Source organism: Oreochromis niloticus, linkage group LG1 (genome assembly GCF_001858045.2).
Source record: "Oreochromis niloticus isolate F11D_XX linkage group LG1, O_niloticus_UMD_NMBU, whole genome shotgun sequence".
Classification (NCBI taxonomy): domain Eukaryota; kingdom Metazoa; phylum Chordata; class Actinopteri; order Cichliformes; family Cichlidae; genus Oreochromis; species Oreochromis niloticus.
Genome location: NC_031965.2, coordinates 24,577,232 through 24,591,313, shown reverse-complemented (window position 1 = coordinate 24,591,313; position 14,082 = coordinate 24,577,232). Strand labels below are relative to the sequence as shown.

Here is a 14,082-nt window from a genome sequence, read left to right as displayed (position 1 = left end):
AGCCACTTTAGTGGACTAATGTGGACATATCGGACACATATGTTTTATGTTATTACCAAATTCTGTTTTTGTTTCATTTATTTAAATGCAGTCAGGAAATCACTCTACAACTAGCAATTCATAACAGTTTCAAAGTGATTTTAAGTCCTTGCCCTTCTTTGGAGCTGCAGCAGAAACATGTACACAGTGTTAACATATTACACATTTAGGTAGGTAGGTAATCCTACATTTGTAAAAATATATATTGAGATGAGGTGTGGATCAATTATTGCAGGCATGTCAGTGCTCCAGCAGCCGAATACATAACAAACAACTAAACTACTTACTACTACTAATCATCTAAAAATGTGATTTTGTAACAACAAATTTTGAATTTTGAATAGAGTAGGAATTTATGAACTTCACATGCGCTATATTAAAAATCAGTAATACAAGGAGTAAAACTAATTAACCATAGTTCAAACTGTGTTACCTTTCAGCATGTGCAATGTTCCTCTTCTTGCCTGTCAATAGTTTTTAATGTATCCATGTCTTGAGTTTTCCCATCAACTGTTGCTCTCTTTCTATTTAGGGACGGCCCAGATACGTCCAGTCCTCAGCTGGGAGTTTTCAGTGGTAACACCGCACTAGAGACCGCCTACAGCACCAGCCCGAAGGTCCTGATTCGCTTTCATTCAGACTTTTCAACTGGAGGATTCTTCATTCTGAACTTCCATGGTAATTTAAAGCAAATGGCTTATTTCTACATGTTATCTACATCTTGTTGTAGTCATAGAATTAAGTCATAGGGTTTTGAAGATTAAACAAGTACTGAGCCATCTTTATTTGACTCTTTTTCATTAGTTTCTATTACTTCTTACTATTATTATTATTATTTTTAAATAGTGTTAGTTTACTATCTCATGTTATGTTTTTACTTCAACAAAGGCATGACTCTGGGTTCTTCTTTTCCTCCAATAGTTCAAAGATATGCATGTTAGGTAATGGGTGATTCTAAATTGACTGTAGGTATGCATATGAGCATAAATGGTTTTCTGTCAGTTTGCTAGCCGTGATTAATGAGTGACCTGTGCATGGTGAGCCCTGCTTCTCAGCCATTATCTGATGGAGTAGTCCCCTTTGACCCTAGTTGGAATAGTAGATTAAAAATTGATAGACATATGGAAGACATTTGAAACCCTAGTTTCATTTTGGTGAAATGTGACCAGCCTCTGAGCAACAAAGTACACTTATTTTAAAGTCAAATTCCTTATAACTAAATCTAAGAGTTTTTTCTAAGGAAAAAATACATTTATGCACTATCTTCATTTTGTCAGGGGAGTTTATAAAAACAAGTCCTATCCAGGCAGTTATAAGTGCAGTTATTTTATAGCATTGCAGGTAATTTGACTGTAAAATAAGTTGTGGCTCGTGGTACTTTGGTTAACCCAAATTAAAGCTGAACATCTGCAAGTCATTGACATCTTGATTGTTCAATGTAAAATCCACAGTGGTAGAGTACAGAGGCAAAACTACAAAAATTGTATCCAAATATGTTTGGATGATAATCACGTTTGAAACCAAGAGTCTTCTGGAACTCTGGGATATGAAGATTTGAGAGTCTGGCTAATTGCTTATATTTTTCTCGCCATATGCTCTATTGTAGGATTTTTAAGAAAGTGATCTAGATATGCATCCAAATTAGAATTTCCATACACGGAGCTCTAGCACTCTGCCAAGCTTCTTGACATTGAGCTTGGTAATCTTACTGACAGACACTAAAAACATACTTGTAAATTATAAGATATTCTTACCTATTACCTTTTATACCTCATGCATATATAGGCAAGGCCTCATTTTTAGACAGGGGTGAAAGGGTAAGGAGAGGTGCTGCAGTGACCTACAGTAAGAGAAAAATAACATGATTTTCGTAATATTGCACCAGGTAAACGTGTTTAAGACAACTCCTCAGCCCCTTTTTTCTTCTCTTCTCCTCAGCGTACCGTCTGAAGAAATGCCCTCCTCCCCCTGTTGTGGAGAATGCAGAGATGATCTATGAAGATGAGGACTTCCAAATAGGTAATAGACATGATTAATAATCATCGGTTTTGATACGGGGAAAAAATGTTGACTAAAAGTTGCAAAAAACACAACAGCTATAACAGAATAACCTGCAAAACTCTTTTATTGATAACAAGTCGGCTGAACCTGCATTCATGCATGACAAATTTGCTTAATTTAGCAAGATTTTTTTAATTATATCGTTTGTTACATTCTTCAGAATTAAAAAGGATCATCAGCCTTATCTATCATAAGATCAAAATGAAAAACTACCTGATCAGGCTTGTAGTAGGTCATTATTCTGCTGATTGATTACTTCATTAATCTGCCACATTACTTTGCAAATGCATTATCTAAATATAGCAGGCCCATGCTTGTCTGTCACGGTATTTTTTTTCTTTTGCTTTATTAGTGGTACAGAGGCACTTGTTCATAAAATCCATTCAGTGTAGCTCTATGTATCGGTGTCTTTGAAGCAAATATGATAAAAATAATAGTGACAGATTTGCAAAGAAAATTATTTTGTACATAATATTTTAAAGCTGTTGCAATTGCCATCTAGTGTATTGGAAAGACAGTCTCACTGGATTCCCCCTGGTTCAAAGGACTTCTTGTGGGATGCTTGCCATAACTGTTCAATAGGGTTGAGGTCAGGGGAATGTGAAATAAAGTCTATCTGAGCCAGCAATCCTTGAAATCCATCATGGTGTAGTATGAGTCGATCTCCGCAAAGATGCAACCCAGAGGGTGTAGCATATCTTTGAAGAGTGGAGTCTGACTTCTCCTTGGTCAAGAGTTGTCAATGCCAGTTCCAGAGCAGGCAAAGCACCTGCAGACTTGAATATTTCCACCACACAAATGTCATGTAAAATGTAGACCACCTCACACATAAAGCCTTGTTAGACGTGGGCAAGAATCTGCCCCTCATGCTTAGACAAAACGACCAACCAGTGTATATTTTGTTTGCTGATTTATTTATCTGCACTGAAATGGCATTTCTGTCAGGTAACAAAAGGAGGTCACTTTTTTAGGCAAACACCTGGTCATGATTTGGATAAAGCTATTTACAAAGGCCTGTTGATTGTATATGCAATTCACCCCCCCCCCCATGCTTTTTGGTATAAATGATTGCTTGTCAAGTTTTTTCTTTTCTCTCAGCCCTGTTTTTGTGTGTGTGATTTGTGAAAAGCAGCTTACTCATGGTGACCTTTTAGATCAACAGGGCTGTAATTTAAAAAAAAGAAAAGAAAAAAGAAAAAAAATCACACATTTCATAAAAGCCAGCAAGATCAATGTACCTTGCCAGTGGCAAATAGAACCCAGTCTCTTCTGGCAAAATATGAAACAATTTTTTTTTGGTACAGAAAACCCATATTTTGACATGCCAGCTTTTATGAATGTAGAAAAGTTTCTTGATATTTGAATGATCTGTTGAATTTTTTAACCTTTTAATAATGCACTGGTAGCATATTATTTTATTTCAAGGATGATGAAGACATTTACTTTATTTTTTATCAGCTTTTATTTTCAGATTGAAAATTGTAGGTGAAAGCAGTAGTCCTAAAAGGATGCTGACAAACGCAATAGTGAGCCAGGGGGTAAAAGTCGTACTTCATACCTCCCCCGTATACAGCAACATGAAAAAAGTGCCAAACCTGAGCCCACCACAAGTGAAGCCAATTTGGGCTTGTTTGGCGTAATTATATGCACAAATATTAAACCTCTCAGACTGTTTGACTGCAGGTGAATTTTACATTCACAAAACCTGCCAGAGTGAAGTTCCTTCGAGAGAGCACTAGCTTTGTTATTGATGTGCTACCAAATTACAGAATTGTTGAACATTCTCAAGAAAATAATGTGCTTGTTTGTTCTGTTTAAAATTGGTCTTATGCTGTGAGGCACTATACGTCTCCTGGAAGTGCGAAGCATGCATTAAATCACCCGGTAGATTTACAACACTTTAAGATGGAAAACCTTTCTTGTTTTTCTTTGGAAGGCAAAAGAAGCAACATTAATCTGGTGCTCGCTTCTTAAAAAATACAAATCATAAAATGTCAGAGTTTTTTCCCAAAGTTCATAAAGATAGACTCTTTCAAGCCGTAATGTAATACACTCCATTTAGAGGGCTGTTGATTGTGAAAATTGTTGTTTCTGTAAAGCGATCCTCTCCTCTTGAAATCCAGTGAAACAGAAGGGGATAAAATCTGCACTCTTCATTTGGTGCAAATATGTACTCATTTCAGGAAAAGGCGATTTTCGACTAGTCTTCCAACATTAGTCATTTTAGTAATAACAAAATAAGAAGCTCTTCTTTGAAGGGATATACAAAGAGATACATTGCAACCTGGCAATTATTTTAAAGATTTGTAGAAAGTCAGTGTGTCATCTGTATTAGTAGTCGATTGCGTCTGTTTAGAGTATTTAATATAGGCTTTTATGTATTTATTATTATCCATTAGATTGGGGTTACAAATAATGTAGTTTCTTAAAAACAGTTGTGAACCTATCAGTTGAAATTTTATGGTCAAGGTTTTCTTTTCTTTGCCTGCCTCATGTAATAAATTAACAGAATTTATAATTATATATATGTATGTTATACAATATAATTTTTCCCATTTTAGGTGATATTGTGAAGTATCGCTGTTTACCTGGATACACGCTGCTTGGAAAGGCAGAGCTTATGTGTAAACTCAACTCTCATTTGCTCTTTGAAACCCCGCCCCCAACATGTCAAGGTAAGGCATATTTTACAGAAATGATCTATCCTAATATCTAAAGTAACATTATGTTGTTATTATCCTCAGTGTATAGTTGGTTTCTCTTAGGTTAGCATGCATATGGTAAACAGAATATACATTTTTAAAATGGTTGGTAGTTCTTTACTTTCTGCACATTTTAGGAACTGTCAAAAACAAAGCAAACCAGAAGTTATTGTTGTTGGGTTTTTTTGTTTTTTTTTGCCTATGCCAAGAGAATTTACTATGCAGGGACAGATTAAAAAAAGAAGTCAAAATCAATACAGCAGAAGCTGAGATATCCTGACATTTAATTCACCACAAGCTCCAGAATCGACAGATCCTGACTTTCCATTATTCAACTTCAACTGTCTTTTTGCAAGATCATTCCTGCCTAGTCAACACCCACATTTTCTAGGCTCCCAATTTTGTTGACAAATTTCTATCCACAGCCACAGGATGTATCCTGCAGCTGCTCTAAGTGGTACCCCATGTGAATACTAAACCTATATTGATGTTTAAAAGCAGTTGTGGCCTCTTTTATTTCGTAGTCTTGAAAATTAGTCATGGTTTTGAAAATTAGTCCTATTCAAAAGTGTAAAATTAATTACTGCTTATATTTATCCCACTATTTTATGTACTAGTACTACTACTACTACTACTGCTAGCAGTAGCAGAAATATTAACCACTGGCATTATATAAGTATGTTAAGAATCAGAATGAGCAACTTAGTATCTCTCTTCTATGCTTCTATAATATATCTCTCCCATAAAAGACATGTTGTTTCTCCAATCACATCTCCAGAACTTTAGTTATTGTTGTGTAATTACTACATTTGGATTCAAAACATATAACCCATCTGCATCAAAGAAGCTCAGCGTCATTCTCAGGGAGTTGTCATGTTTCATGTAGGGTAATGCAGGTAATCACTTATTGAAACACATACTCACAGTAATAAAACTTTTCAAAAAATCAAAATGATTTGAAACATTGTGGCAAAGTTATTTAAATTTTAAGCATTCAAATGTTAATGGTTAGGCTGTAGTTAACCACACTGATGCTAATGCAGTCAATCTCTCTGGAAGAGTCTTAGGATTGTGCATTGAAACTGAAAATGTTAGCTAAAAAGTACGTAGCAGCTTTTTATTTTAGCCAGTTTCTCATATATTCCAACAATGGGCATAATACTTTCGTAACACAGTAATTCATTGTTGCAAACAAATGGCATGTTTGGTTTTGTGAGTAAAGATTCCTCAAAAAAAATGTTACATGTTCAGTTCTGCTAAGATGACTGGTAATTCTGTGAGACACACAAAAAAAATGATTGATTTTCATTATTTGAGAAAATGAGTTTCTTTCCTTCTATAGCCGAGTTTTAAAGAAACACATGGCTTTCTCCATCATGTGAAACTCCTTTTCCTCTATATAAAAAAAGAAAAGAAAGCATTATTCTTATAACAGGAATTCTAACAAAAATCTCTCTTAGAGGATCTAGCACTCCTTTTGTGTTTAATCCTGTTAACGAAACAAACAACATACAGGAAAATTGAAAGGGTTCTGCAGTTATTTTGCTCAAGACTAATAAATGGGCCATTTTTAAAGGATGAATCAGTGGGCATGCGGCCGTCAGGTTTCACATATGCTGACATTTTAAACTGTTACATGACTACCACGCATCTAAAGCAAGTCTAAAACATTTTTCACTACAGGTTAGTTGCATACTGCATGCATTTCCACTTTTTTGTGTGTGTTAAAAAGCATAGGCCTTCCATTAAGGAAAGCCAGAATCAAGGCTGTATTTATTATTCTTAATTTTTTTTACATTTCTGATTGCTTTAACTGGCTTTTTGGTTACCTCTTCAGCCCAGTGCCCAGCCAATGAGGAACGGTTTTCATCCTCGGGTGTGATACTGAGCCCTGGGTTTCCTAGCAATTATCCAAACAGCCAGACATGCTCCTGGTTGCTGCGTATGATTCCAGGTACAGTGTGTATCCTATCTATCTATCTGTCTATCTATTTATCTCTGGGGTTACACATGTGTGTTGGAATAATCTTGTGATTGAAGAATACTTACCATCTGCAGCTAGATGCAACCAAAGAGACTGATCTCTTTACAGCGAGGACAAAATTTTGTGAAATGACACTCAAGCTGTGTGTTATTTACTTAACCTTAACCTGCTTTATTCTTGGACCTGATAGACCTATGTATCTGCATTTGGTCTTTCAGCCTAAATATGCATACATTTGCATACGCCTCTGCATGTGTGTGTGCATTTGGTATACACTATGTGTTGCATGTTACAGTACATTTGCATGTGGCAGTAAATGATTGTGTTGTTTCCCCCCCCTCAGGTTACACCATCAATATCTATGTCGAGATGTTCCACAGCGAGAAGCAGTTTGATGAACTGGAGATTTTTGATGGTACACAATCCTTTCCTACATTTGTTACATCTGCATACACACGCATACTCAGATCCAGCTTTAATTTATGTTTTCTTGTTCAAAATACCAACAGTTCAGTTAATAAGATACATAATACTTAATTCTCATTTGGGGTGTTAGGAATTTACCCCACAGGACTTCCAAGTAGGTTATGGAGCAGGAAATTTGTGTACAGAGTGTACAGAGTAGATAGTGTGCTCTGTGTATAATTTTGTCCCTTTTTTGTGCAGTGTATATTAAGAACTTTATGAAGCTATATTAGAATAATTTGAGTAGTGACAGCTAAAAATGTTAATTTTTATACCAATAAACATTATAACAAGCTACCCAAACACATTTTTTTTTTAAATATGCAAATTTTACTAGAATTCCCAAGCAGGGTGAACACATTTGCACATAAGTTCTCTCTCTTAGTATTAATCTTGCCTGGTCCAGACAAATGTAAGCTCCCTCTGATATTTCTGAGATTAATGACATCACAGAAGAAGCATCAGTGACCGGGTTGTTTTCTAATCTATTGAAGATAAGATAAGATAAGATAAGATAAGATAAGATGGCCTTTATTAGTCCCACAGGTGGGAAATTTGTTTTGTTACAGCAAAAGTGCAAAGTTATGTAGCAGAAATTAGAAAACACTGGAATGCAATAAAATACAATAAAATAAAATACTATATACAATAGAATAAAATAGAATAGAATAATATATACAATAGAATAAAATAGAAATACAAATACTATATACAACTGAGTAGGAAAATACAAAAACACAACTTCGTCAGAAGAAGAATTGCACGTATAGCAGTCTTATTGCACATGTGTGGGTTTGTGTGTTTGATCAGCTGCAAAAGTCTTTATTGTAGAGTCTGACAGCAGTGGGGAGGAAAGACCTGCAAAATCTCTCCGTCCCACACCGTGGGTGCCGCAGTCTCCCACTGAAGGAGCTGCTCAGTGCTGTCACAGTCTCATGCATGGGGTGGGAGATGTTGTCCAACAGGGATGACAGCTTAGCCACCATTCTCCTGTCACTCACCACCTCCACTGGGTCCAGAGGGCATCCTAGAACAGAGCTGGCCCTTCGGATCAGCCTGTTCAGTCTCTTCCTGTCCCCAGCAGAGATGCTGCCCCCCAGCAGACCACACCATAAAAGATGGCTGAGGCCACCACAGAGTCATAGAAGGTCTTCAGGAGTGGGCCCTCCACTCCAAACGACCTGAGTCTCCGAAGCAGGTACAGCCTGCTCTGCCCTTTCCTGTAGAGGGCGTCTGAGTTATGAGTCCAGTCCAGTTTGTTGTTCAGATGAACACCAAGGTACCTGTAGCTGTCCACAGCCTCGATGTCCATACCTTGGATGTTCAGTGGTTGCAGTGGAGGATGCTTGTGCCTGCGGAAGTCTACCACCAGCTCCTTGGTTTTACTGGCGTTGATCTGGAGGTAGTTCAGCTGGCACCAGTCCACAAAGTCTTGAGTCAGTCCTCTGTACTCCTTGTCGTCCCCATCAGTGATGAGGCCGACTATTGCAGAGTCATCAGAGAACTTCTGCAGGAAGCACTGGGTGGAGTTGTGGGAGAAGTCTGCAGTGTAGATGGTGAAGAGGAACGGAGCCAGAACCGTTCCCTGTGGGGCCCCCGTACTGCAGACGACCCTGTCCGACACACAGCCCTGAGTCCTCACATACTGTGGTCGGTCGGTGAGGTAGTCCAAAATCCAGGTAGTGAGGTGATGGTCCACTCCAGAGTTCTCCAGCTTGTCCTTCAGAACCGAGGGAAGAATGGTGTTGAAGGCACTGGAGAAATCAAAGAACATGATTCTCACAGTGCTCCCAGCGGTCTCCAGGTGAGCGAGGGAACGATGTAGGAGGTGAATGATGGCATCATCCGCTCCAATGCCAGGCTGGTAGGCAAACTGAAGTGGGTCCAGTGATGAGCTTACAAGGCGCCGAAGCTGAGCCAGGACCAGCCGCTCCAGGGTCTTCATCAGGTGGGATGTCAGAGCCACCGGCCTGTAGCTGTTGAGGTCCTTGGGGCGTGAAGTCTTTGGCACTGGAACAACACAGGAAGTTTTCCAGAGCTGTGGGACTCTTCCCAGCCTCAGGCTCAGGTTGAAGAGGTGCTCCATCACACCACACAGTTGGTCCGCGCAGGACCTGACGACCCTCGAGCTGATGCCATCTGGACCCGCTGCCTTCTTGGCTTTAATCCTCCTCAGTTCCCTCCGAACCTGGGTGGTTGAGAGAGACAGGCTGGAGCCTTGTGTTGAGTGTGTATTGGATGCTGTTGTTGGGGGTGGGGAGGAGTGAGCAGGGTGAATAGAGGAGGTGTGAAGTGTCTGAGGTGTCAGAGGTGGAACAGCAGCAGTGGGGGTGGGTGAGTCTGCAGCCGATGTTGGAGACTGCCTCATGGCTGAATCAAATCTGTTGAAGAAATGATTCAGTTCATTTGCCCACCTCACATCCCTCCCAGGCAGAGAGTTCTGATGTTTGTGGCCTGAGATGGTTCTGAGGCCTCTCCAGACTTCACCAACATTGTTTTGCTGAAGCTGGTTCTCCATCTTCTGCCTGTAGCTGTCCTTCCCATTCCTTATCAGTCCCCTAAGCTCTCTCTGCACCCTTTTCAACTCCTCTTTGTCTCTGGATTTGAAGGCCCTCCTCTTCTGCTTGAGCATTACTGAAAAGAGAAAACTGTCAATAGATGTTTCTTAATCTTTTTTGTAGACTATTTGTAGAACGCTGTTCAGCAAATGATGCTATGGTATTTAAAAGAAAAATCACGAATGAGTTGTGTGTCTTTTGTAAACAAAATCAAACGCAGACACTGTTCAAGTAATCTGGAGGTAGCAAGTCACTTCTTGAAATTGGTGATTGTGTGTACCTCAATTTCATTGTCGCATCACGTTAGGCTATTTTTCATCTGTAGATATGCATGGAAACTCATATCTAAGAAGTTAACATCATCACATTGTTCTACGTTTCTTTGCAACAATTCAAAATGACAAAATAGCGTATTGTCTAAAAAGGCACATCTATAAAAATTGATCATTTATTGTAAAAAGCTCTGAAAACTAAATTACTTGTTTCATTAGGATCTTCCGGACAAAGCCCACTGCTTGTTGCGCTAAGTGGGAACCATTCCTCTCAACTGAACTTCACATCAAAGACAAACCAACTCTATCTACGATGGTCCACTGACCACGCAACCAACAAGAGAGGATTCAAGATACGGTACTCAGGTACATCTGGTATCTCCTGAATTATTGATGTTATTATTTGATTGAAATAGAATATCCTTGTGCGTTACATGAATGCCAATTTTCCAATGTGAGTTTTCTGGAAGGGGCTTCTCTCTTATTCTGCTTTTAAACACAGTACCTGGAAGTACGTGCGACCCCCTGTGTTAAAACTGTGTTTTTGACTACTAAATTAGCTGCTCTGTTCTGCTTTAGTGCATAACCATCCCTAATGCTTTTCTTAATAATGAAAGTAATTCATCAAGGTTGCAGGTGGGTGAGCAATGATTATTTAGAAAACATTATATTTGAATGCATCATGCTACTTACGAGCAAAAGAGAATTAGTAACTCCAATTTGTTAATTTGTCAGATTGAGCGAATTAAATCTGTAGTGGCTTGCCAACACTGTGAGGTTGTGTTGGCTTTTTTAGATTTAGGGTTGTAAGCTAGTTCACCACTTAATCATTTTAACTTGTTAAGAATTCGTTAAAGACAATCCCCCAATCTTAGTCATAGAAAAAATAATTTATAGTGACACTAATCCTATTTGGGTTTAGAAGGAGTAAGTCACAAGGCCTGTCTCCTGGCTCTGTGTACTGAAGGGAAAAAAATAAGTGTGATATATTTTTGTCTTTGGGTTATATCTGCAAAACAGCCTAAAGTAACAGAATTGTCTTTCCCCATGGTGTCTTATTGCATCGACAACAGCAGCTCTAGAGAAAACAAAAAATTATAGGTGGGATTTTTCACTTACTATACATTATTAATGATCTGGAGCTTTACACTGAAACTGAACATATCTAAAGTACAGTTTGTATCATAAATATATGTTTAGAAATGTCTTCTTCTTTGACATGCTGGTGTGCTTATGGCTAGGGGGCAGGAAATGTATTATACCTGTGAGGATCCTCAGAAGTATATACTATAAATGTGTGTTGGCAGATGGAGTAAGCTGTAATAATCACTGTTACACTTTTTTCTTATTATTCTTTGTGGACCCAGTGTATTGTTTGGCTGTGAAATGAACCCTGCGTCATTTTTATTAATTGTATGGCATCTATTTATCATCGGACCATCCTGAAAGCTGGGATAGCCTCATCACTTTTATATATATTTAATAGTTTCACTTGTCAAGATTCACTTGGAAATTCTTTACCCATCTTTCTCTCTCTCGCTCTCTCTCTCTGTTTTGTTGTTTTTGCCTTAATGCATACAGGGAGCGTTCTGTTCAGGCTGTAAACAAGAATGGTAGTTAGTAAATTTTAAAGAAGGTGTCAGCAGTGGTAGTAGGATAAATAATATATGTCTCAGCATGTCTTCACAGCACATGTGAGAGCAGAGCCATTCCATTTTTTCAAATAAACAATTAAGGTGATGTATTCATCAGCTAAAACTACTACAAATGGAGCTAAAGTCACAATATACAATGTAGTTAATGTTAGAGGAATGGTATAAAAACTAGAGTAAAACAGAATAACAACATAAAGGTGGAAGCAGTTAAAATAAGTCTAAATGAAAGCTCAGGAAAATAGTTGGTCATTGGACAGACAAGCAGGCGTAAGAATAGATTTCAGTGTTGATATAGACCAAGACCAAGTCAAGGAGTCTCTGCTCTGTACTCAGACAAGAACAGCCTTCATCAGAATGGTTTTAAAAAGGGTAGTTATAAATAAACTCATGGAGCTGGATACAATAAGCAGGGATGATTGCTGGACTTTTGCATTTAGATAAACCCATTTGTGAAGACAGTAGGTTATCAGTGTTAGTTGGCCTAATAATAGGCAGTTAAAGGTTTGGTGAAACTACGGAATATCAGCTCTTTGCTTGGGCAGTAGTAGGATTTAAAGTCAGCTGGTAGATACATTAGGGTAAAAGATGGTGTCACCTGTTAGAAAGCTCTGTTTTAATGGCAGAGTATAACAGAGAACAACAAAAAAAGATACTGACCACAAAGCCTCAATATTATTGGGCTTCCACAGGAATATCTGCCCAACCTTTGGTAGAAATTCGGTGTTTACTGGCATCTCATTAGCTGATGACTATCTGGTAAAATAGATAATAGCAGAACTGACACGTTTTAGATAGATTTTTGTCTCTCCGTGGTTCATGACCCTGTGTTTGAAGATAAAAGCCCTTCCTTTACTGACTATGCTGGTTATTACTGCTTACTTATATATGCACAATTCGAACATTTTATTGTCTGATGGGAACTATGACAGAAAAAAGGAAAGGAAAATCATATGAAGTACCCTTTAAATTTTCCTGTGACTAAAACTTCCAGAGATCTTCAGTAATAAACAACAACTGATACTCTGATGTGCTGGTCTTGAGATAAAATATTATCCTAATGGAGCCTGTGTCCCTTTATTGAAATTATACACAGTGAGATATAAAGGAGGACCCTAAATGAATAATGATTATGCTACAGAGAAATGCTATGATAGGATCATAGCTATGATAAGATCTGAAATAGTGAATCAAAGGGAACAGATGACATATGACACTTCTAGGAAAGAAAGATTTACAGACTCTGTTGTCCTGATCAGAGTGGGAATGTCATTCCACTAATGTGAAGCCAAGAGGGAGGAGAGCCAAGATCAGGTGAAGCAGTGACCACATCAGACAGAGAACTAAGAGCCAAGCGGCCCTTGAGTGCTGTGTTCTAGCTACTGTTTAGAGTGTTATTCATGCTCTACCACACTTACACTCTGCTCTAAGAAGACAAAACACTGCACTACTTGGAAAAGTTTTAGAATAAGTGCAATATCTTCTTCTAGTTTATGATTATTCTGTTTGCTTTGGGATTATCTTGACAAATTTGAGGATTGTTGTATGCTCACTAAGTTCCCTAATAGATGGCATTTACTTTTTGTTTTCTTCAGATTGCCTGGAGTGTTACAATTAATGTCACCAAGTTTCCAGACTTTCTTAAACTCTTAAAATGTCACGGCAGTTAGTTATTTTTAGCTTAGGAAATCAAATTATTTGTACAATTTGACTGTCGATTAAGCTATCCGCTGAGAACACTTTTTTATTGTTTGTCTTCTCTCTGTCTCTCTTTGTTTCTCTGCCTCCAGCTGCTTACTGTAGCATCAATGATCCTCCTCTGAATGGCGGTGTGGTCAACCGAACCAAACTTCGCCCAGGTAGCAGACTTCAGTACTTTTGTAATCGTGGTCACAGGCTGGTGGGCTCAAGCAATGCCACCTGCAAGCTCGACTCCAATGGGCTTTTCCAGTGGGATACCCCGCCGCCTTTTTGTCAAGGTAAAATTTTAAACCAATTATTTCTCAGTCTTCTTAGTGATATTGAACAAAGGTAAAAAGGATTAAAAATTTGCAGTTGTAAAGGATTCCTCCTGCAACACTTTTCTTTTTGTTATGTGGCAGCTGTCTCATGTGGCATACCTCCGTCACCGGGAAACGGCAGCTTCCATGCTTACCAGTATACTGTTGGGAGCCAGGTCACCTATCAGTGTAACCATGGTTACCACCTTGACCCAGGTGTTCCGATGACTGCCATGTGTTTAGAGGATGGCAGCTGGAGCAATGCTGCCTCAGTCTCCAGATGTCTACGTACGTATTTCTAACAATGTATTAGTTAACAAAAAAGTAAGCACTGGTAGTTCTAGGAAAA

General features: G+C 38.4%; 1 protein-coding gene across 2 annotated transcripts in view; it reads left to right on the top strand.

Annotated features, from left to right (window-relative positions):
• LOC100698036 (CUB and sushi domain-containing protein 1) overlaps positions 1–14,082 on the top strand; it is a 414,635-nt gene that overhangs the window by 353,734 nt on the left and 46,819 nt on the right. For both annotated transcript variants that reach the window (XM_019359325.2, XM_019359321.2), the window contains exons 46-53: positions 572–717; positions 1,978–2,058; positions 4,662–4,775; positions 6,640–6,756; positions 7,130–7,201; positions 10,301–10,447; positions 13,524–13,712; positions 13,836–14,021. In XM_019359325.2, the coding sequence (XP_019214870.1) occupies positions 572–717; positions 1,978–2,058; positions 4,662–4,775; positions 6,640–6,756; positions 7,130–7,201; positions 10,301–10,447; positions 13,524–13,712; positions 13,836–14,021 (1,052 nt within the window). The remainder of the gene's footprint in view (positions 1–571; positions 718–1,977; positions 2,059–4,661; positions 4,776–6,639; positions 6,757–7,129; positions 7,202–10,300; positions 10,448–13,523; positions 13,713–13,835; positions 14,022–14,082) is intronic.